Source organism: Trachemys scripta, chromosome 17 (assembly GCF_013100865.1).
Source record: "Trachemys scripta elegans isolate TJP31775 chromosome 17, CAS_Tse_1.0, whole genome shotgun sequence".
Lineage (NCBI taxonomy): Eukaryota > Metazoa > Chordata > Testudines > Emydidae > Trachemys > Trachemys scripta.
In genome coordinates, this window is record NC_048314.1 from 2,224,205 (window position 1) to 2,247,571 (window position 23,367).

Consider the following 23,367-nt stretch of genomic DNA (forward strand, 5'->3'; position numbering starts at 1 on the left):
GAGCTGGAATGTGCGTGAGCCCTGCCTGGCATCCTCCTGGTGCCACTCCTTCCCTCTGATCACCCATCCCATCAGTTACATAATCTATGGGGCTGAGACACACCCAGCCCTCCTCCTCTGGGTCCTGCACTGGGGGCCAGTCACTCCTAACAAAAGGGGGCGGGGGTCTCTTTTCAGTACAGGGGTCTGATTCTAAGGATGCAGGGATCTGTGCTTAAATCCATCCTGACACACTGTGGCTTCCTCTCCAGCCAGGGGACAGGGTCGAGGTAGGGGGTGAGCCCTTTGCTGGGAATGCCTGGAGTTGTTCCTTTCTAGTTATGACATTTTCTGGGCATTGTTTTAAGGGGAAATATTGTCTCAGCCTCACGCTGCCTTATTGCTTTGTTATTATTGCTGCCATCTCAGTAACAGGAGAAGTCGAGAGGTTGTTTTACCTCTGTATTTGGCACTGGGGCACCTGCTGCTGGACTCCGGTGTCTCGTTCTGGTGCTCACGATTCAAGGACAGTGATAAATTGGAGAGGGGTCAGAGAAGAGCCCAGAGAATGATTAATGGAGTAGAAAACCTGCCTCATAGTGGTGGACTCAAAGAGAATTCTAGTCTGTTTAACAAAGAGCAGGCTAAGGGGTGACTTGATCCCAGGCTGTGAATATCTACATGGGGAACAAAGATTTAATACTGGGTGCTTCAGACTAGCAAAGAAAGGCCTAAGATGAGCCGGGGTAGAAGGTGCAGCCGGACAGATTCCAAATGGAAATAAGGGGAGGGGTAATGAACCATCGGGACAACTCACCAAGGCTCATGATGGATTCTCCATCACTGGCAATTTTAAAATCAAGATTGGATGTTTTTCTAAAACTCTATGCTGTCAGTCAAAAGGAGCTATTCTGGGGCAGTTCTCTGGCCCAGAGGAGTCAGACTAGATGATCACAATGGTCCCTGCCGGCCTGAGAATCTAAGAACCTGCACCCACCCATCTTAACCTGGGAATCCATATTGCATTGCCGCCTAGTCTGCACATGCTCCAGAATAATCTCCTTGTCTCTGTCAGACGGCTTGTGATGCCTACTAGTCCAGCTCCGGAGCTGCATGAGCACAGGAGAGGGGCTACTGAGTGGCAGAGGGAGGCATTTTAACAGGTTAGCCAAAACAGTAATGACATCTTGGGCTGAGGGCATCAGCTCCTGCTTCCTAAAAGGTGCATGACCCTGGGGTTCTGCTGGTAACAGTCTGTATCTGCCCAGGAGCAGTGCCCTTGCACTCCCAGAAGACCTCGCCACCCCCATCCATTGCCTTGTTGCTTCCAAGCCTGACCATTGTAATACGCTCTCCCTGGCACTGACCAAACACTACCTGGAAGCTCTGGCTGCAGCCTGCATGCTACTGGAGCAGACTCCCCTTACCTACCAATCCAGACTCCAATTCCACGGCCTGCTTCTCCTCCACAAAGCCCTGAATGGGTCGGGGTCTGGCTACCTCAGGGTGCTGACCGTGATGAAGTCCTAGGTACTGAGCTTCCTTAGTAAGGGTCAGAACCAGCTTCCACTGGAGATCGGGCTGAGTCTCATGGCCACCAGAACATAAGAGAAGACTCCTCTTCCTATGGACTCCTCTGCAACCCGATTTTAGAAGGCAGGTGCGGAAAGGAGGGCAGTACCTGTGTGTAGCTGTAGCCGGTATATAACGGGATCAGCAAAGAGCACCCAGACTCTACAGCAAAGGGTGTGTAAAATGCACTTCTAATAGTAAATAAAAAGAGACACCACTGTATAACCCAGTGCAATTGTGACATCAGTCACGCAGTGAGTGCCGTTCACCAGAACAGCGCAGGGCTCATCAGACAGCCCCACAGCAAGGACTCCATTGCGCTGAGCAGAGTTTTCCAACTCCGTTTATTTTAGACACAGCGAAAGAGCAGGGGCCAGGTTCTGCCCCCGGGGCCAGCTGTGCAGAGCCACACCCCAAGGGGCGGAGCTTCAGCTGGTGGCAATTAGCACAGCGCCACTGAAGTCAGGGGAGTCCTGGAGCCAGGGCACAACATTGATTTACACCAGATGACGATCTGCCCCGCTGGGCTGAAAATCCGTCAGACTCTGCAAACCGGCTGCAATGGTGAGATCCGCCCCCCCAGTGCCTATACCTAGGGACCAAGCCCCCAGCCTGCCGGGCACCTGCGTGCTGTGATGGGCACGGAGGATCTTTTTGTGACTGCTGTTTAGGGTAGTCCTGTTCAAGAGATCTCACCTGAGCTGCGAGCAGCAGCCTTGGCGCTCAAAGAGCTGCTTGTCTAGCTAGCAATCATGCTCATTTTCAGGCATGTAACAGGATGCCTATTATGCTAATGAACAAAAAGTCAGCATGACCTGGTTTTTAGCACGCTATTCACTTGGCTGCCCATCAACGAAGAACTGGCTGGAGCTGCAGCTGACTAGCGGGACTCCCAGAAGCCTGGAAGGGACCAGGCTTGGGATGCAGCTGTATTTAGCCGCTCTCAGAATGTGTCTAGCTCAGCCAGTTTTCAGGCCACGCACTCCAGCAGCGCGTCTGTTGGCGTGACTATTGAGCACGTCTTCGCACGCTGTCTGGAGCGATGGCCCAGGCACAGATCAGCTCCGTGAGCAATCTGGCTTGGGATCCCTGGCACGTGGGCCCGTTTACGCTCTCGCCGGGTCTCTCCTGTAGTTGGTGCCCATTGCTGGCTCTGCCATTTGTTGCTCTGCTCCACCCCTGGCCTTTTGTTTTATTATCGGTAAGCTATTTGACAATAACGCCAGGGGAGGCTCAGAGTTGGTGGCAGCCGCTGGGTTTGCTGGGTGGGTCTCAATTTAAAATGGCTACAGAAAGAAGGGAGGCACGAGGCACTGGAATAAACCGCTTTATGGTCTGGTTTGGACTTTACCAGCTCTTGCAAAATGGTGTTTTAAGTTACATGACATCAAAGTATACGTAGCATGGACCAAATTCTCAGATGGTGTAAACTGGCCTCGCCTGACTGGAATCAATGGTGCCACTGCAGTCAACGGAGGTACGCGGATTTATGCCAGCTGAGGATCTGGCCCACTGAGTCTGGAAATACTGTACAGTCCAATGCCTTCTGCAGTGGCCACCAGCCCTTGGGGTTCAAGTACTGGAGGGGGAAGGTAACTGCTGCTACGCCACGCCATGGCATAGACCAGCCAGGCAGGACAGGTCAGCGCACCCAGGTGGGGCTGTGTTTCAGTGTCACACTGCAGACAGGTTTGCTTTTAAAAAATGTATCTACATTCCACATGCAAGAGTTAAATATACCAACAGCTTTGCACGCACACACGCACACACACACTGTACATGGGGTAGCGCCTGCCTGCTGTGCAGTTGCTAGAGAATTGATTAGATAGTGCAATGGGGTTAAAGGCCGGCATTGCTGGCCACATTCATTCCCCACTGCCTGCACAAACGGATTTACAGGAGACAACGGCGCCTGGATACGTACGAGGCGGGATGAATCGGGCAGAGCATGGACAAGAACCTTGGGAATGGGCAAGTGTCCCTCCGAGCGCCCCCTTTTCTGTGGCTTGTCCATTGAATGTGTGGTGGTGACTTGGTCACCGTGATGGGTGGGCTGTGTCTAGTCTCTGTTTGCAGAGATGCCGGTGACGCCAGGCTGACGACGAGCTCTTGTGGCGTGTTCAGAGGAGGCCTGGTGGTGGTGCTAGTGAGCTCACTTTTCAGGTTCAATGGTGAGTGCAGGTCCGGTGGGTAAGCCAGTGTGTGTGTAGCACTGTAGTCATGCCCAGGGCACTCCGCTCACAACAGCTCGTTAGTGGTGCTGGGAGGCCACGCTGTGACACTAGACGCACTTGAGGGCATTCGGCAGGAAAGCCTTTGGCCGTTTGCTATGAAATACATTGCTGCGGCGTGAGCTCTGGAGATGCTGGGGCAGCGAGGCAGATGGCAAAGGCAAGGGATGGACCAAACTATCCAGAGCAGTGATGTCCATGTGCGCCAGTGCCTGGCACATGGCGGTGCTGGGCTGGGCACCCATCTGCAGCGGTGCTCAGCGTGGCCTGGCCCGTACAAATGTCTTGTGTGCAGACGGACTTAAGGGGGCACTCAAAACACACTGACAGGACCTCACCAAGCAGCCAGCAGTGGTCCTCCAAGCCACCTGTGTCACAGCAGGGTGGAGTGGTGCCAGCAGTCGGGAGCCGAGGGAGGGAGGGAGGTGGTACCAGTGTGGCCATGTAGAAACAGACGGCTAATGTGGGCGCAGGGCGGGGGCCGGCTTGGTGCAGACAGGAGGGGTGGGTGAATAGGGAGCTGTGGACTTTATCATCATCTGGCAATGGAGAGAGCTGGAGAAAAGGCTCTTCCCAACTGTAGCCAGAGGGAACATGTTCACCAGCGGACTGTGTGACGGCACCTGCTCCCTGAAATGACGACACTAGAACAGAGGCAGAAATGTGCCTTGCATGCTGAGCTATGGACAGGAACCAGCAGCTCCAGTGCTACCACCACGTCACAGTCCTCCTGTGCCATGTGAAGTATGTGGCATCGGCTATGGTATTCCATACACGCGCTTAGGAACAAACAAGGTCTCAGCAAATTGTCCTCCACCCCCTGCAAAGGATGCAACATGTTTGTAACCATCCACTCCTTCCCTGCTTTTCCTGCCGTTGCTCCCTGGTGAGGGCAGCTGCCGTGGGCTATTCAGAGCCGTCTCTTGCCTTAATTCCAACTCATCTGCAGCCAGTGGCAATACTGAGTAAAAAATGGCATGACTTGGAAGTGATCATCTCTGTACAGTGCAGCTTCAGAATGGTCCCTAGTTCTGCAGTCTGGGGCGTTACGTGTCAGCAGGACCAGGAAGGGCAGGAGAGAGACAATGAAGTCACTGCGTATGGATGGAGGATGCATCCCTCTTGACTCACCAGTAAGGACCCATCAGTGTCCCTTTGAAAGGAAGTCCTGGGCTGGGCCATCTTAAATAGGGACTGATGGCTCCTGCTGGAGGACGTCACACCACAGTGCTGACTGAGGGGTCGGAGAGGTTGAGTTGCCCGGTGATGTCAGTGGGATGATACTGCTGCAAAAGACAAATACACAGACAAGGAGAGCGAGATGTTAGGCAGCCCTGGCACTTGCCCGCCTGGCGCAGCTCATTCAACCGTGTGTCCCTACAGGGTAGCACTCAGGGATGAGGCAACGGCAGGAAAACTGTTGCAGTCTTAGTGTCAATTACAAATGCAATCAAAGCGTTTCCATAGGTTGCTGCAGACAGTTCCCAAGCATCCCTACAGCTTGGCTTGGAGGAGAGTTCACCGGAGACAGTACAGTTTCTACAGAATATGGCAGCTTCTAGAGCGCTCGGTGAGCAATTCAGTCTCAGCTCCTGTGAGGACTGAGACCAAGAAACCCCGTGAATCAATTTGAGCCAGCCCATTGGGTCAGTTATCATTGGGCTGCTTCATTTCACTTTTAGTTCAGGGCACTTGGCTTCCTTGTCCCAATACGCCTGCTTTTGACTTTCCCCTCTAGGGGGTAAAGAAATGTGCCCCGTGATTTAGTTGTGATAAATCGTTGTTAATGTGAAAATGCCAACGTACGACATGCAGTAAAGATGTGGCCTGGAATTTGGTTCCTGCTTTTCCTACAGATTGAGTTTGGCAAAAGCTCATTTGGAAAAGTCTCCCCCACCCCTCACGGGAGATACCTGTAGGGAGGCAGAAATTGGTTTGAACTGCTAGTACCCAAAACTCCTCCCTCCCCAAGAAAAGGCTTTTAAAACTAAACAGACTTCCTTTCTGCTGATAGGCTCCCTGCCTGAGCTCCATAACCCCAAGCACTGTGCCCTCCAAACCCACCACCATGAGCTCAGGGAAAGGGTGCAACATCACCCAGAAGGGAAAGGAGGGGTTTACAGATCCCAGACATCGCCTGTCAGTCCCATCTCCTTGTCCCATTGGTATAGGGTGACCAGAGGTCCTGATTTTATAGTGACAGTCCCGATTTTTGGGTCTTTTTCTTATATAGGCTCCTATTACTCCCCACCCCCTTCCAATTTTTCACACTTGCTGTCTGGTCACCCTACATTGGTAGGATAATCCCCTCCTGCACAGCTAAGGCAGTGCCCACTGAAGCCAAAGGAAGGAGGTTCCAAAGGGCCCCTAAAGAGGAACTTCCAACTTTCCTCCATTTGGGTCTTAATCTCTATTTATAGACAAATCAATTCTCAGAGACAATCCTCTCCCTCCCCAGCCCTGCCCCTACTAACCACTTCCTTCTGGCCCTGCTGGAGCCCTGCTCCCGGAGCACAGAAACCCAGTGCAGGGTTTATATACTGAACAGTCAGGACAGAAATCGACAGTGCTCTGATCACCCCTCTGGCCAGCAGGGTCAGCTGCATGCCATGCTCTGTGTGTGAGGAATATGGACTCTCAGGTGTTGTCCAGGGCAGTCTGGGACCTCAGGTGGGCTCTGTAACGATTGGTTGCCCACCAAAGTGTTTTTCAGTGGATTGCATGGCTCTCAGTGGGATCTTCGGGGATTGCCTGGAATTTATTTGTGCCTTGTGCTGTGTTTTTCATGAGCGTGTCCATCTCACTCTGTATCTACTGGTATTTTGCCGTTTTGTACTGTTTCTAGGGGGATTATGTGCATCTCAGGTTTGTCTATAGGCGTTATGGCCTCTCAAATCCCATCTAAGGACTAGAGCAGATGCAGTGTGAGCTCGGGCTGTCTTGGGGGACTCTGCTCTGTCACTGGGTGTTACATGTATCACAAGCAGTGTCTATAAGGGACGCTCCATAGTTACAGCTCACGTGAGTTTTACACTTAAAGCCACAATCCCGTCTCTTGGTTCTCCAGGAAACATACACTATTGGGAGAAATATTCCAGCAATTGTTCTTTGAATACTAAATGAACGTTCTGGACATGCCCAGTAATTCCAGTAATAAGTTTATGAGGTAAAATTAATGTTAAAATTGGGCCTTCAATTGTCCCAAACCCACAACCATTGTCTAGTTACACGAACCCCAGCCAAGAGGTGAAGCCTGGGTATATCTGGTGCAATGGGTAGTTTTTAGAAGCACTTTTAAGGACTATTCCCCATTATTTTTTGTAAATGAAAGTTTCTCCTCTAGCAGAGGCTGAAGAGTAGTGGCCCCCTTCAGAGAAACTTAGCATGACTGTTCTCTCAAAATGGCTGCTGTTTCCTATCACGCTCAATGGGACTTAGGCTGCCCTTAGCAAAGATGTCGCCCAATTCCATTCATCGGTACTGCACAGGGCTCTTCGCTGCCTTCTGACTGTACTTCTCTGGAAGCAATTTGGCTTCGTTTCCACTAAAGAAATGTGGGAGGCGCTGGGCATCTTCATGAAAGGCTTTAAACCCATTGAGAGTAAGAGATGACGCCATTTTGAAAGAGGGACTGTCTGCACCCCACCCTCCTTAACCTCCAAACCCCTCTGGCTCCTGGAGGTCAGTGCGGCCCATCACCTCCAGCAGCTCTCACTAGCTGCTCTTCCCCAGGAGGTGGACAAGTGGCGAAGGCATCCAGCCAATCAGAGGGGTTTTCCCCTTGGGAAGGGCTGAAAATGATGTGAGGGCTGGAGCTTCTCCACTCATTGGCTGAGACTGGCTCCAGCAGCGCTTAATATTGTGTTGCTCCAAAGAGTTGGCAATAGTGCACGTGTGTGTACATGTATGGATGTGAGTGTGCACGTGTGCCCACACGCATGCAAGGAATGTCTGGGGTTCAGAAGGCATTTGGGGGAGCCTGCCCCGGGGAATGTGCAGGACAGGAAGGGGAGGAAACGGCGAGGCATGCTCTGGCTGATTTGCATTGCACTGTCAACACAAAGCAGCTGTAAGCCCATGTAACTGGCCAGGGCCAGACTGGCATAAAGCAGCCAGTGTCCTGCTGAATTTGGCCATAAATGTCACAATACAAGACAATGATTTCAGATTGAAACGATGTATCTGTCAATCATTAGACTATACATGGCAACGGTTGTGTGGTTTCTTGGTTAGTGTTCATAGACGACATTTTAAACAATTTTAAAACCAAGGAAATGTCTATCTAAAAGCTGTGTTCAGCTGGAGTTCATGTTGAGATCACTTATCGGGTAGCATACATTAGGGGGTGCTGTAATTATCCCCAGACCAAGCACTATCAAGCCAAGAACATCAGCGCTCAAGTTGACTGTAGAAGAAACTCAAGCGTGTTAAGGTATGGAAATGGAGTTGAGGTGCCCAAACAACCTGACATCTGCCTTGTCGTGACAAAAACCAGACAACAAGCGAACGTCTTTACAACCCTGTTTAATCTAATCTGGGATCCCAGGCCAAGGGCTGAACTATCCTCCCTTCCAGTTGCAGGGAACACAGCAGCGGGACAGACTGGGCATGGGGGGGAGACGTGCCAGCTATCAGCCATGGCACCTGCTGCCCTCGGCAGAGCAACCCCTGAGCTGGCAGAGCCTCCGCCCACCCCCACACAACCAGCAGTAGGGAGTCTTGGCCGCTCCTGTCTCCTTGGGATAACGGGGCACAAGACGATCCCTGTGAACTAGACCAAGGTTGGGGTGCACCTTCCCGTGCCCGCTTGTGCGAGGGCCACAGGCTGTGCTCGGTGGGGCAGGCTGTGGTGGGGAGCGAGGCTAGTGACCTGGCCAGGAGCGTGAAGGGCTGGCTGGAGGGTGAGATCCTTCACGCTGCTGCTCTGAGGGGTGCCGGTGCCCTGCTGCTGGGCTGGGCTCCCGCTGGAGGCATCATGCTGGGACATACTGGAGAGCAGTGAAGGGTTGCAGGAATAGGGCACTGCTATAGAGAGTAACTGGGGAGGGGTATGGCCCCCCAGCCTCGGTACGGTGTCACGCCTTTCCTTCCCTGGGGTGGGAGCCCCGGGAGTCTGGGGGACGCCTGGCGGTGCTCTCACATGAGCAGCACCTACCTGTGTGGGGGGGTGTCAAATAGTCCAGGCCCCAGGCAGCCCTGACATGCACACTGAGCCCTCTCACCCCACAGCGGAGCACTTAGCCCAGCTGGCCTGCCTCTGACCCAGCTCCCGGCCCCCCCATTCCAGTTCAGACACTTACCCCTCTCCCCTGCCCATGGCACTCCAGCCCCGCTCTGGGTTAGCGGTTAACTTTGGAACAAGGGGCCTCATTTCCTCTTTGGTTTCCTTGGTCTTGGGGGTCGGCATTAGTCACAAATGCCACACACAAAACCCACGAAGGAACCTTTCAGCTCTGTAGCCCAGCCCAGCTCCCCAGAGCCTCCCCCCTCCCTCCTCCTCCTTCCTCACCCTCTGCTCCCCCCTCCGTGCTCCGTGCTTTGAGGTGGAGAGACATTTAGTGGGAGTGACATCATGGGGCCCCCAGCAGGCAATCTCACCTCACACCCTCCTGCCTGCTCAGCGGTACTGGGTTTCGGGGATGTGATGTGATGTGATGGGGGGGTCATTAGTGCAGGCTGAGAGCTTCTCCACCTGGAGAGTGCAGCACGGGTAACACTAGCGCTGTGGTTCCTTCCAGTCTGCTGTCTCTGATCCCTTCCTCAAGGTGCTGGGGGGCTTCCCCTGCGTTCTCTGAACCAGCTGGCATGTGCTGCATATCCTGAGATGACAGCCAAGGTAAAGGATCCCGTTCGATGAGATGGCAGCAGCAGTGGCTTCTAGGGAAGGGGCAGCCCAACCCGGCCCGGCTGAGGGCTTGGCTGGTCAGCAGCTTGCTAGTGCACATTGGGCCAGATCCAAACCGTGCTCTACATCACTTGGGAGCAAGCCTCTACTTTAGCGTAAAATGGAGTCACCCCCATTTTGCATACAGAGCCATGGCCCAGAGAGACTACATGTCCCATCATGCATTGGGAACAAGATGGACCATCACATGCTAGTTCCTGAAGGTCACTCTAGTCTCTGTGGGCTGCACCTCTGTGTTAAAGGTTAAGTGAATTGCAGAACATGGCGGGCTGCGTTTTGCCACCCCAGTTTCATTAATGGCGCTCCGTTCCCAGCCATGCATCATGTCTAACAGCCTCCATGTGAACCTGCCCTGAGCAAATCGGCAATGGGCAGAAATCTGCAGATCAGGGCAGGTCGGAGGTGTTTCAGCAGCCTGTTAACTGTGATGCCTGGCCCCAAATGGATCTCCCGTATCGAACTGCTACAACAGATTAGCCAAACTGCAGAGAGTGGCACCGTGCAAAGGGCACAGATGGGGTATTGGCTTTTAGTTCAACAGCCCAACCTGATTGAGTTGTGTCTGAACTGCTAACTGGAGAGGACACGGTATTTCCGTTTGACATTAGCTGGGCTTTCGAGGCAGCAAGCAGCGAAACACACTCTTTGAATCAGGTTGGGATTTTAAAAACTCCTCTCTCAACCATCGGTGTCTCTCTTCTAGAGCTGAATTAATGCCGCTCATAACCAGAGACAGCTCTTCCTTGTGCACTTAGCAGTAAGTCCTGAGTGCTCTCAGTCACAAACAAAAACCACATGTAGAGAATGTGACACGCATGGCTCTCGGTGAGGTGAGACAGTGCCTAAATTAAACCGGGGTGATCAGTTCAGGCATACAATGACAAACAGTTACAGGAACACTCAGGAACAGGAAAAAAAATAGTCATTGTTTTCCAAAGGTCAGCACCAGTACGGTGAGTAAACTCAAAACTCATCCAGTCAAAAACAAAACAAGAAACTCAGTAGCATCTCCAAACTCATCACAGGACTACAGACCAGCTCCTGCCTGCTCTCCAGGAGTCCCCGAACCCTTTCAGGTACACGGGAAGACTGACTCACTGACTGACTGTTGACGAACATGAGGCTATGCATGTACACTGGCAGCTTCGGGATGGGTGTGTGGTAGTCGATGGGATGGCAGAAAAGAGAGAGAGAGAGAGAGAGAGAGAGGGCAGAATTGTTCTTCTTCCTCTTACCGTATCTTTGGAGGACCTACGTCTCTTGAAGCTGGAGGCCAGGGTGGAGGTGATGGACCTAAAAGTGGCTTTCTTTTTAGGGTCAGGTTCTGCTCTACCACTTTTTCTATCCTAAAATGAATATGTATAAGTGATTAGATCTCTAGTGTGTTGTTTGAGTCTCTAAATCTAGTTGAATACTGCCCCATGTTATGTCCTTCATTTAGGTAAGACGGCTACTGGAGATGTTCTGCCGGTGTCACTCCCAACTCCTCCACGAGGGGCCATCATGGCCCTAACTTGAATAAGGAATTACAAAAGGGCTGTGACTAGCTGGAATGGCCTAGGATCTGGAGAAATGCAAACCCCTTGGGGGAAGTAGCCCTGTTCTTTTCTGTGTCCATTTACAGGTCTGTATGGCTAGCCTAAATTCCCGGGGGAGCCATTTCAAATTCAGTGGCTAAATGACATTTTGTTCCTAACAGACTTGTCTGCATGACTCCTGCCCCTTGCTTCCAGAACTAGTCTAGCTAGACCGAGAGGTGAGATGCTGCACCTACCACTAAAAAAAAATGCTCTGGGCCTTTTCTGAAGCTGAATCCTAGCGCCACAAGAGAGAGAGAGGACTGCATTGAAAGAGAAGTCATTGTATGAATATTCTGTAAAAAATGTATTCAAAAATTTAAATGATGCATTTGAGCAAAGCTGAACGTTTTCCAAAGAAAAAGGAAAAAAAAGGAAAAGAAAGGAAAGAAGCGAAGCGTTAGCGCTATGACATCATCAGGGGTTGGAATGAACTCAAAGAGAAACAGAACTCAAAAATGTAGCCATGGGTGTTAGATAGTCGGACCTGGTTAATAGAGGCTGGGAGCACCAGCCGCCGGGGGCAGAGGGCGTTGTTAGCGGTGGGGACCAGCCAGATACCACGACGGCAGAACAATTCCTCCCCAGTTGCTTTAGTGCCAATGAGCGTGACCTTTTCGGATGGGGAAGGAGTAACCAGGTCTGGCTCTACCACCGCCCGGGGGTAACCAAAATGTATCCCGCTGGTGCATAGTGCATGCTCGGGGGATACATTTCCTCCTCCTTTTCAGTACTCTCTTTTGCGGACATGCACAAACGGAAAAGAAAGCAAGATGGATGGAATGAAATGTCTTTTTCTTCCATGGCATCTCAGGAAATAGCCATGGCAAAACTGTGATCCCAAAACCCATTATTTTTGTTTGTTTGGTTTAACAAATAAATCTTTCCACTTGCCTACCTTCTAGTAATGTACCAGATACTAGTGGTCTGACGTTTCCTCCTGTGGAAAAGTCTTACATTGTCAAACTGATCTTTATCATGAGACTCTGTTTATACCCACAGGGTGACATGCGTAGCTCACAGTCCCACAGATTCTGCCCAGTGACCCAGTGCAGTATTTTCTAGAAGGTTGGCAAGTGAAAAATGGCAGTGTGACTCTAGTGCTCTGTCCCAGCAGACTTAACCACTTCAGTGCTGCTGCTTTTTGGAAGCAAAGGAAACCAGAAATGGCTTTTGCAATCCTGTATTGGTGAACGGAGCCCAAGAGCTCCAGTCCACATTCATTACCCTTTGCTGCTTTCAGGGAGGTCATTTACCACTGAGCAGCCCTTTCCCATGTCATAGTCAATGCTGCTATCACATGGCCATTTCATTTCACTTGTTTACAGCAACACTGCTTTTAAGGTTCCCAATCATTGTTTCTCTCTCTTTCATTCACACTTTCTTTGGATAGTGGTTTCCTTTCGTCGGATAAAGGATCTGTTCCTCTTTGAACGCTGGTTTGCTTCCCCAAACACGAGAAACAGCCCGGACAGTTCAGAGAGAAACTCCAGATGTCCTAAACTGGGGCCAGGGACATAGCAAGGGTTAATCCCATAGCAGCTGGGAAAGAGAGAAAGTTTAGCCAGGCCGGCTGGGCCGGGCTCACTTATGTTGCTACGATAAGGTGTCAGACACACCAGATTCCCTCCAGATCCTGCCTCACTTGAGGGGCAAGGAGAAATGATCCCTTTGTAGACAAGAGAATCCATAGCAAGCAATGGCCCTTTGGCATGAGCCCTGGGGAATCGGTGTGCTAACAGTAACTGGCATTATTAGCCCCCAGCATGAATTGTGGGCATCAAGAGATGCCCACCTCTCCGAATCTGTGGAATCCAATTGACAAGAGCACACACCACCTCTTTTTGGAATCGGTCCCAGTTATGAAGGTTGCAACTGCACTTACACGGGGGATTGCTTTGGCTGTGTTTCATGAATGGTCACGTGAGCCTTTCCCCACACAGCCAGCAGCAGAACCGGGCACTCATCGACAGCAGCTTAATGCTGTGCTCATCTGCTGTCAAGCGCAGTCAGATACTGGTCCGTCAATGCAATGGCGTTTAAAGGAGCTGTGCTGGCACTGTTCGCTCAAATCGAATGAGACCCGGCTCTTGCACGTAGTCTCCAGCCGAGCAATGTGCCAGACCACCCCTGGGAGCACAGTTGAGAATGAAGCGATTTTTGCCAGGTGCCCTGGTTAGATTTGTGCACCACTCACCTCCTGGGAGAGATTGCATCAGACCGTGTGTTAGTGCCAAGGGGAGTTCCCATTGAGAAGGCAGGGAATCCATGCCTTGGTCGCTAGCAGCACAGTCACCCCCGTGGTTAGTGGGGACCCAGGGGAAGGGATGGGGGGGCCCCTGGGCTATCCCATAGCTCTGTAGTCACTGATTTGGTGAAGTAATGGAAAACGCACCTGTTGGAGATTTGCTCTAAAAACGGTTTGTCCTACCTGCAGGTTTTTCCGCCACACATTAACGGCCGCAAACGCCAGCTGCATCTGCTTCCTCCGCGCATCCTTATGCCTTTTGTAAGCTATTTCTATGAATATTAAAAATATCCCGGCAACAATACCTCCAGCCACCAGCATAAATACACCTGAAATAAGCAGGAAAGTTACACAGAGGACAATGGAAACAGCATCATGATACTTCATTTCCCAATAACCCTTTGCATGTCAATAGCTTCTTGCAGCCAGGGATTCTGCCCCCAGACATGCCCAAGGGTGGAGCACAGCAGAAGGCGAATACTGCAGAGCCTTTCCATGAGGATTCATTTGCATTTTTTACTGTAGTTGCTTCAGCTATGTTGACACCCTTTTTTCACTCACTTCCTGGGAATATCCTCACAGCGCCTTTACCAGCAGGGATGGTCATGGAAAGAGGGAATTGGAAGGGGATACTGCTGAATATTAATGACAAGCTAATCCTGAGTTTGGATTATTATTATTGGTTGTATCACTGTAGTATCCAGAGGCTGCAATCAGGGACAAGGGCTGTACAAACAACTGACAGAGACACCAGCCACCCCAGAGAGTTCACAGGGATACACCGGGAGCCTGATTCTTGGAGTTTATGTTTAGGCAGTCAGGGGACAGACACATACCAGGTGAGCTCTGTGTCCACTCGCGGGTGTGAGTGTTTGTGTGTGTGTGTAGTGCAGTTGCACATGGTGCCCCTTGCCCGTGGTGACCACTTTGGTGGCCAAAACTTTGGGGTGGGAGCAGGGGAAATCAATTGTAGAGGGATGGGACAGTAGAGGTGTGGGGCAGGAGAAGGGAGGGAGGAGATGGTCTCTCTCTGGGCAGTCCTCACACTTGCTCTGGGAACACTGACCAGTGATGCATACAGGCTGCAAGGCTTGGACCCCAAACATCCCCAAAAAACACTGGGGAAGGAGCCACTGATGCAGCATTACTGTTGGGACTTCCTGCGTGATTCCCTGTAGGGTGAGGATGTCCGAGAAAACTGCCATCTGTTTGCAGACAATTTGCAAACAGGAAACATGGCAAAACTAATCGAACAAATTATTCCTTCCCAAGTATGGCCGCCCACCCCCAGTAGGTATTTCTCCCCATTTTCCAGAGGGAGAAACTGAGGCGAAGCAACTTGTCCAAAGTCACACAGTGAGTCTGGGGCCCTGCACCCCAGCCTCCTGCTCTAGCCACTAGACGTGCTGCCTTCCTTACATTCTTGGCTCGCGATGCTCGGCTTGTTTTCTCCTGTCCTGGTTCCCTTGAGGCTCTAGCTGGATGCTGGTCTCTGCCTTGGGGACTGGCTGTGATTTCACTGTGGCTTGGCTGGAGGAGCGGGAGGTGAGTCGTGCTCAGAGAGGGTGACCTTTAAAATCACAGGCATGCTAATGGGACCTCAAAGGGGAAGATTGGGGGTGCAGGGGCCTTTCAGAGCCATTTCCGATCCCCCAGTGGGAACAGGACACTGCTCAACACCACAAACTCCCAGACCACAGGGACGCGCAGCCCCAGAAGTGGAGTTTAGACCTCAGGAGAGCTCGGAGGGTTACAGTGAAGGAAAGCAGGTTAGTGAGCCAACGGGAAGAAAGAGGTTTGCAGAACAAACCTGCCATATTTTCAAAGGTGAGTGTTGCTGGGGCATTGCTACGGGAATCACACTCCTGATACCTCACCCAAGTCTTGTCCAAATCCTCCATGAAGCCGTTCTCGTGGGATCTGAAAGCACAAGGAGACAATACAGAGCATCACTGGAGACCACCGCCTGGCCCAATGGGAGCGCGCATTGATGCTACGGGAGCAGGGAAACATCTGAAACACCAGCCCGTCTCATTCACATCAGTGCCCACATCCGCCCCACTCTCTGCACTTCAGCTTCACTGCCCCTTAGGCTACAGGCTAGAAGGAGATGCTCTGCCTTTGCTCTTGACAGGCTGTGCTAGAAGGGGGGTGACGTGGGTGCAAATGGGCGGAGGAGCACACGATGGCTGCAGGCAGAGAACTGTGTGTGCATTACACAGCAGGCGGGTATATTCTATGTAGTCCTGCCTACAGTAAACCCGTGCACGTGTAGTGTGTGTGGCTGTTACACTGGGTGTGCAAACGTGCATTGGTGAAGTGTCTGGGGCGCAGTTAGTGCCACGGCCCGTCATTACGCAGTCCAAAGGCAGAGTTCGGGGGCTGTGGGGAGATTAAATCCACCTGTCAGGTCGTGCCCAAGTAAAGCAAACCCCTCAAAGTGCAGCTCAAAGACAGGCTCCATGTCCGTCGGCTCTCGCAGCCCGGAACCAATGGGCTCAGTTCATGAGAGAAGCTAAGTTCCCCGAGCACAGAGGCCTAGGCTGGGCAGCGAGCGGCAGCCGAGGGGGATCCAGGGGGAACCAGGGGCGTCTGGACAGAGTGGGGCGACTAGCCGCTAGGAGATTATAATAATTAAAATCCAGGAAACCCCGTATCTTCAGCTTCCAGAAGGCCAGACCCTAACATCGCCTGGTCCCCCGTCAGAGCCAATCCCGTGTAACTATGGAGATAGGGGACTGCAGACCAGCGGAAGGGTTGACAGAGTGCTGAAGAGGGCCGGGGGCGTGAATACTGGCGTCTGCACCCGGAACCAGCAGCTCATGGCGCTCGGCGCTCCAGGGCAGCATCCCGAGGCCAGAGTTGCTCAGCTGGAGGAGCAGAGAGGGCCAGCAGATGGGGTCATTGTGGAGTTGGCCCATCTCAGCACTGTTCCCTGCTCCTCCCACTGAGGCAGCCAGCTCTGTGCTGGATGTACAGTGAGGTGGACAGGAGCGACACCCCCACCAGATGGGACCTGGCTTCCAACAGGCAGAAGGGCCTGAGGAGGGGCTCCGGGGGATGAGGTTACAGGTGGGGGGGTGAAGGCAGCGAGTGTGCTCCAAAGACTGGCACACTGGCTAGCGTTGAAGGGATGGGAGTTCAGTTCCCAACTGACACCTGCGGTGTGCCCTGGGGGCAAGTCCCCTCTCTCTTTACATCCCAAGCCAAGGGCCATCCCGATTTCTCTTTAGATGGGAGCTCGTCATTCTGTCTGCGTCTCTGAATTCCCTCTAATTCAGCAGTATCGGTTTGGAGCTGGGGTGCCCAGCACCGCACGCAGGGTAGCGATGAGGCCGCACCACTGATTTATATGAAGGCCTGGCAGGATTGTCTGTATTTTTCTCCCTCTCATTCCCTAGGTATCCTAACAGCTTGTTGGCTTTCTCGACCACGGCTGCCCACTGAGCAAAGGTCTCCACTGAGCTCTCCATGCTGACGCCCACGCCCTATCCTGAGTTGACCCAGTTAATTTACAGTCCTCGACGAATGGTTCTAATTATTCTCTCCAAGGTGCATAACTTTGCATTTGTCAATACAGAGTTTCATCTGCCAGCATGCTGCCCATCCCCCGCCCTTGGCTGGTCCCTCTGAAGTTCTCACCGTCTTCTCTGGTCTTGACTAACCTCAATAATTTTGTCTCACCTGTCAGTTTTGTCACTTCCCTGCTCGCTCCCTTTCCCGCACCCATTGATAAATGTATTGAACCACTCCGAGCCTAAAACAGAATCGGTGCGGCTCCCTGCTCTTAACCTTCTACTGACGAATGAAAAAGATTGACTCCTACCCTTATTTTCCTGTGTCTTAGCCAGTTTTTGATCCATGGCAACACTTGACCTTTTACCCCATATGCAAGGAAGTCCTTTCTGCACAGAGCCCAATTAGCCTGCAGGGCTGATTGCCACAGGATAGCGTTAATAACGAGTGTTTAGCAAGACTGAACAAGGGACTGGCCATTTCTATGGACAGCAAGAACCCCCAGAAGGCTCTGAGTAAATATTCAAAGAATCAACAATGGCTCTTGCAGGGCTATGAACTCACTTGCTTCAGAGCAAAAGCCAGCCTCTAACTATTGGGGACAAGGAGGAAAACTTCCCTGGGGGCAGGTTATCCACATCTGCCTACTGCAGAGTTTCTTGCACCTTCCTCTGATGCATCTGGCACTGGCAAGTGTCAGAGACAGGATGCTGGGCTAGATGGACCTCGTACATGGACCATGCCTATGTTCCTGTGCTTTCTAACTACTGCAGCCACAAATTCATCGAGCTGGGTGATATCTGGCTCATAAAACCACTAAACCTGAACTGATGGAGGAAGATTATAGGCACACATCTGCACTGCTCCTTAGCAACACTTCTAACAGATGGGTTATGGGTACTGGTGCTGCTGCCTATGGGAGACAGAGCCTAGCTGGGCTCTCAGAGCCTATGGGGAGTTCACGGTGCTGGCAACTAGGAAAAAACCTTCCTAGTTATTATATACTGAGCCCATGTGGGTCAGAGAGACGATGGACATGGAGGCAGAGCGCCCCAATGCCTTCCATTGTCCAAGAGCTGGAAAAAAACAGCCAATCCTTCCCCCTCCCCACCTTATGAAGGGGTAACTCTGAGAATGCTTGTGTTTTCTTTAAAAATAATCTGAGCATTTTCCTCCCCAAGTATGGTGATAATCTTCCCCTTGGAGCTGAGACCCCGGACACCCAGTCTCAGCCAGATGGGACCTTTCACCTCCAAGTTGCCCAGGGAACAGAAGTGGCTTATCATGTGGAATCAGGCTCAAAGTGCCTCTGATTCCATAGCCGGGATCTCTAGCACCGCTTGGGCCAGGTCCGCAGTCCTGCTGGTTGGGGATCATTAGGCAGGTGCGGAGCAACAGCTCAGCAGAGGTATCCCGAGTCCTACTCTAGCCCCGCACACACACAGCTGGTCACGTCCTAGCACATGCAATGTTTGGAGAGCTCAGAGCGCTCCCGGAGAGCCGTGTACAGACTTGAGGATGGCCAGGGAGACGTTCTGCTTCCAGGGGCTGTCTTTGCGCATCCCAATCCCAAAGCCAGAGCGGAAGAAAAGCTCCCCTGTTGTCACCAGATCACACTTCTGGGAGGCTTCGAACTCCAGCACTGCCGAGTCCCAGATGAAGGCGTGGAGCTTGCTAACGCAGCACGGAGAAAGGAGAAGCCAGGTCAGTGTGGCAGCATGGACTGGCTTGTCTTAAATTACTACAGCTGCATGATCTGCAGAGGGCGGTGACTGATGTCAGCTCTAATAGAACCATCGGGCAGCCCCCATTGTGATCCGCGCAGCAGCCCTGTTTTGAAGGGCAGAAGCGATTTCAGAGCCGTAATACACTGCACCATGAATGCGAAATGGGGAGACGCCATCTCATGGTCCACAGGGGAAAGGCAGGTCCCAGCCCTGCTTTCTGCGTAGTAGGGAGAGGCCCTCTCCAGTCTGTATCCCACGACCCCGCCCCCCCCAAAGCACCACCCAGAGAAGTTTTACGCCTTTCTGTGCTTGCCCCAGGTATCATACACCCCCCAATACCCCTGCCCCCTAGAGCATTAGCACATCCTGGCATTATACCCCTCTACTCCTGCCCCCTAGAGCACCAGCAAAGTCCTGTGGACAGCTTCGCTCATGCCTGGTAGCCCTCTGGCACAGGGACCAACCCCACCCCACCCTGAGTCCCCTCAGAATTAGTAGATTTAACCCCAGCCAGCCCCAGTGAAACCTTGTGCCGATATCTGGCCCCCATCCCAGCCCTGCCCGGGCACAGACCAGCACCTCAAACGCCTTCCCTTAGTGCCAGGTCGCCAGGCCCACAGCCACCCAGGCCATTGTCTCCTAGGAAGATCCCCACGTGGGCGGCAGCACTGACAGGCCGGGCTTGGCCCCGCACGCTGCGCCAGGCCCTACAGTGAGAGCCGCCGCCCCACACACTCAGCGAGCCTGCACGGCCCCCAGCCAGGCCCGCAGCCGCCAGGCAGGGCGCAGCCCCTCGCTCACTTGTCCCTGACGGCCTGGATGGCTTCGGCAGCGCTCTCGTAGTTGTGCTTCTCCATGTGCCGGTACATGGTGCTCAGCTCCACCTGCCGCCGGAAGTAAATGTCCACCGAGCTCTGCTTCACCGTGGCGTAGATGAACTTATCGGAGGGGTTCCGCAGCTGCAAGGCAAGGCAGAGCCGGCTGTGAGGGCTGGGCAGGGGAGCGGCTGGAGCCAGCAGTCCCAGTCATTCCCTCCCTCCGCGCCCTCCCGCCTCACAAGTGCGTGCCCAGCTGCCGGCCCTCACTCGCTTGTCCAAACTGCTCCCTTCTCTGGTGAACCAGGGCCGGGCGCCTGACTCCCTTTGAGAATCCTGGCCCTCATCGGCAGTGCCCCCAAATTCTCATGGTGGGCCCTGTCTATTCAGTGTCTGGCTTGTCTGACATCAGCCGTCAGCTCTCCGGAGCTGGGTTTGTAAAGAGCGTGAGACATTATGAATCGTTTCCTGTTAGCTCAAGTTCTCTAAGCACTGACAATGACAGCGCCTTGATTTTGGCTGTTTCTGGACAAGGTTCCCGGTTTGCTGGGTCAGTCGGCTGTTCCCTGTCACCGCGCCATGTCAGCGCCTGCACCAATATTTGAGAGAACCGGGGAGAACCGATGCCTTTGTGCTGAACACGAGCTGACAACTTTGGGGGGCTCATTGGGTCCTTCACACTTTGGAACCCCTCCCCCCATCACTGATTCTTATCCCTCGTGTTTTCGCAGTGCTGGGGCGGGAGTTGTGCCTGCTTATAAAACAGTTGCTCCCAGGAGTTCCCTCCTGCCCTAGCCTGCAGGCCTCACTTCTCACTTCTCCTGCCCCCTCTCGCACAACAGCAAACAGCAGGAAGAGCAGATGGGCAGGGGGACTAGGGTACTGTCTAGAGCAGGTCCCATGGCTCAGGTGAGGGGAGCCAGCAGTGTCTCGCCCTGGGCCTCTCTCTGCTCTTCATAGCAGTGTCTGGGGAGCACGCTGGGTCTGGGGAGGGACGCAAGGGGAGCACGGCTGGGTCTGGGGCGGGACGCAAGGGGAGCACGGCTGGGTCTGGGGAGGGACGCAAGGGGAGCACGGCTGGGTCTGGGGAGGGACGCAAGGGGAGCACGGCTGGGTCTGGGGAGGGACGCAAGGGGAGCATTTCCTTGGCTGCTACGCCTCAGCGTAGAACCTTGAGCACTCATGTTTGGGGCTCCAAGATTATTGGCGCCAGAGATCAAGCTACAGGCCCCACTTCCCGGCCAGCAAATGCACATTAGACCATCGTATGTTTCCACATTTACCTGCCTCAGTGACACACACAAACCCTCTCAGAAAGACACACGCTAATTACCCTTGGGTCGTTAATGCCTGTGATTCTCTCTTCAGGTCTGTCTAACACCAGGAAGGCAGCCAGGTTGGCAGTGTAGGAAGCCACAATGATCATAGCAAAGCCAGCCCACACCATGCCAAGGATACGAGCAGAGAAGCTCCGGGGAGCACCTGAGGGGGGAAGGAGAAAGAGTTAGGAGCAAAGATGCAGCTCCATGTGTGTCAGCAAGTAGAGACTGCCAGAGCAGACAGGTACCCGGCGGGACACCATGGATCTGATACCCAGGGATGGAAAACAATCCCCCTTGTCTTGTCTGAACTACCACTGTCCGACCTGTCTCCACAGGGCATTATGTGGGTCACATGGCTGGCTCCAGGCACCATTCTGTGACTGTCAGGGCACAGGTGCAAAGGGAGGACACAGGTCCAGTTTGCTGTATTGCTTCCCAGTACGGAAGCCCCACACTTCCCCTCTGCCAGGGAGGCAAACAGCTCGGCCCTGGAAATGATTGTCCTTGGTCAGTAGTGCCTCCAAACAGACAGGTCAGCTCTTGCCTGAGTGGAGAATTGGTCAGTGACACGGTGAGCCATGGTGGGACCGTGTCCCAGCCCGCGTGGAAGAGAAACCGATTGTCTTGGTGTGACAGCAGCTCCTTCCTCAGGAGCTGCTTACACAGCAGAGAGAGTTCATGGCTAAAGGGGGGCCAGGCCAGTGACTGAGTGGGAGGCCCCAAGGAACAGTGGGTGCTGTAAGCAGAGGTGATGTGTCTTCAGCAGAGGCACTTGTCCTTCTGAGTCAGCAGTGAGCCAGTGCCCCCACATGGTACGACTGAAGGTGCCATGTCCTCACCACCCACGGTCACTGAAGATCCCCTGGCATGTTTTTGTACTAGGAGCAGGCATGTTAGGCCAGAATGCAAAGACCGTAAGAACATAAGAACGGCCAGACTGGATCAGACCAAGGGTCCATCTAGCCCAGTGTCCTGTCTTCCGACAGTGGCCAGTGCCAGGTGCCCCAGAGGGAGTGAACAGCCCAGGCAATCATCCCATGTCATCTACTCCCAGCTTCTGGCACTCAGAAATTTAGGAACACCCAGAGCGTGGAGTCGCATCCCTGACCATCTTGGGTAATAGCCATTGATGGACCATCCGCCATGACCAAAGCTGTCATTTGGCCAGGACACTGGGCCGATCTAAATCCCACCTGCAGTTTCCACTGAAGCAGGTAACACCTCTCACCCTACTGGGTGACCTGCTGGCTGTGCTCCTGCTGGACCGTGGGATGGAGAGACCCTGTGCACGTTGCACATGGGAGCCCTGAGCCTTTACGGATTATTAGCCTCCCATGTGAGAGCTTCTCCGGCATGTTCATTGTAGGAAACGGTGCAGTGCAGCCAGGCTGCCCTCCTCTAGGACATTACATGGCTCTCCAGTTCCCCTTTGGAAGCAGGCCGGGCTGCTCAGGATCTCTCACCTCCCTGGCTCCCTCTCTCCTCAGCTGGCCAGCATGCAGGGAGCACGAACCCTGCTTGGGAAACGTCTGAGCTTCAGAGAGCACCAGCGCCTCCTAAAGCCCCAGTGTTCCCCACAGGTGTGCGCTGAAACATGTGGGTATCGAGCCCCCGGCCAGTGTATTACAGCAGACTGCAGCATGCGGGCAGGGACCCAGCTGGTCTGGGAGCAGTCTGCCTCCACCCTGTCCCTCTGGGCGCCCTACAGGAGGGACTCCCAGAGCTCGTGAGAGCTGCTGCTGGTCAGAAGAGTTCATCAGCTCAGCTACAGTGCTCCAGGGTGGCTGCTTGGACAAAGAGCAGCAGCCCATTGATACAGCTTAACTCAAGGAGTACAGATCCCTCTGGTCACAGAGCTCCCAGCCTGGACTTAGCAGAGGGCCCCTACCTGAGAGGGGCTCAGCAGTGGGGCCAGGAGCAGAGAGGGGGACACACCCAGGAAGGACTTGGTGCTGCCCCTCTGAGATGCTGCCACTCCAAAAGAGGGGAAGATGGATATGAAGCTCCCTCAGATCGGAGATGAAGCAACTGGGCCTGCTACTCCAAGGGCCCTGATGTGTGCTAATGCCTTCTCAGTTCATAGCATTTAAAGCAAGAAGGGACCACTCTGATCATCTAGTCTAACCTCCTGTATACGACAGCCCATTGAGGTTCCCTGAATGAACTCGTCTTGAACTCGAGCAGATCTTACCTTCTCCGATCCCAGAGTTCAGCAGCACTCCCCAAGAGAACCACATGGCCGAGGAGAGGGTCAGTGCGTCTTCCTCCTCTTCCTCACTGTTCACTTTGAACCGGCCAAACGGGCTGAAAAACAGGGCCAACCACTTTGCTGGCACACACCGCCCCAGGCACCCCCAGTGCTGCCCAGCACGTCCCATTCCCATGGCTGCTCCCCAATGCTCCCACACCAGGACCACACCCTGAAGCTGACTTCGGCATCTCCAGCCCAAACACAACTGTGCCCCATGGACCACA

The 23,367-nt window shown here is 53.3% G+C and overlaps 1 protein-coding gene across 15 annotated transcripts in view; it reads right to left on the minus strand.

The window, feature by feature from the left end:
* Window positions 1-2,862: 2,862 nt before the first annotated feature.
* GRIN1 (glutamate ionotropic receptor NMDA type subunit 1) overlaps window positions 2,863-23,367 on the minus strand; it is a 68,638-nt gene continuing 48,133 nt past the window's right edge. For 2 of the 15 annotated variants that reach the window (XR_004648485.1, XR_004648484.1), the window contains 10 exons: window positions 23,084-23,196; window positions 20,904-21,052; window positions 19,557-19,714; window positions 18,541-18,702; window positions 15,323-15,432; window positions 13,696-13,841; window positions 11,462-11,527; window positions 10,923-11,033; window positions 9,381-9,601; window positions 2,863-5,068 (listed from right to left, as the gene is read on the minus strand). Coding sequence is in view for 10 of the 15 variants with exons in the window: in XM_034793701.1 (XP_034649592.1) it covers window positions 5,000-5,068; window positions 10,923-11,033; window positions 11,462-11,527; window positions 13,696-13,841; window positions 15,323-15,432; window positions 18,541-18,702; window positions 19,557-19,714; window positions 20,904-21,052; window positions 23,084-23,196 (1,084 nt within the window). In the remaining 5 variants the exon portion in view is untranslated. Of the gene's footprint in view, window positions 5,069-9,380; window positions 9,602-10,922; window positions 11,034-11,460; window positions 11,528-12,162; window positions 12,205-13,695; window positions 13,842-15,322; window positions 15,433-18,540; window positions 18,703-19,556; window positions 19,715-20,903; window positions 21,053-23,083; window positions 23,197-23,367 lie in introns of those variants that run through there. The other 13 variants (XR_004648487.1, XR_004648486.1, XM_034793705.1 and 10 more) reach the window with 10 other exon arrangements.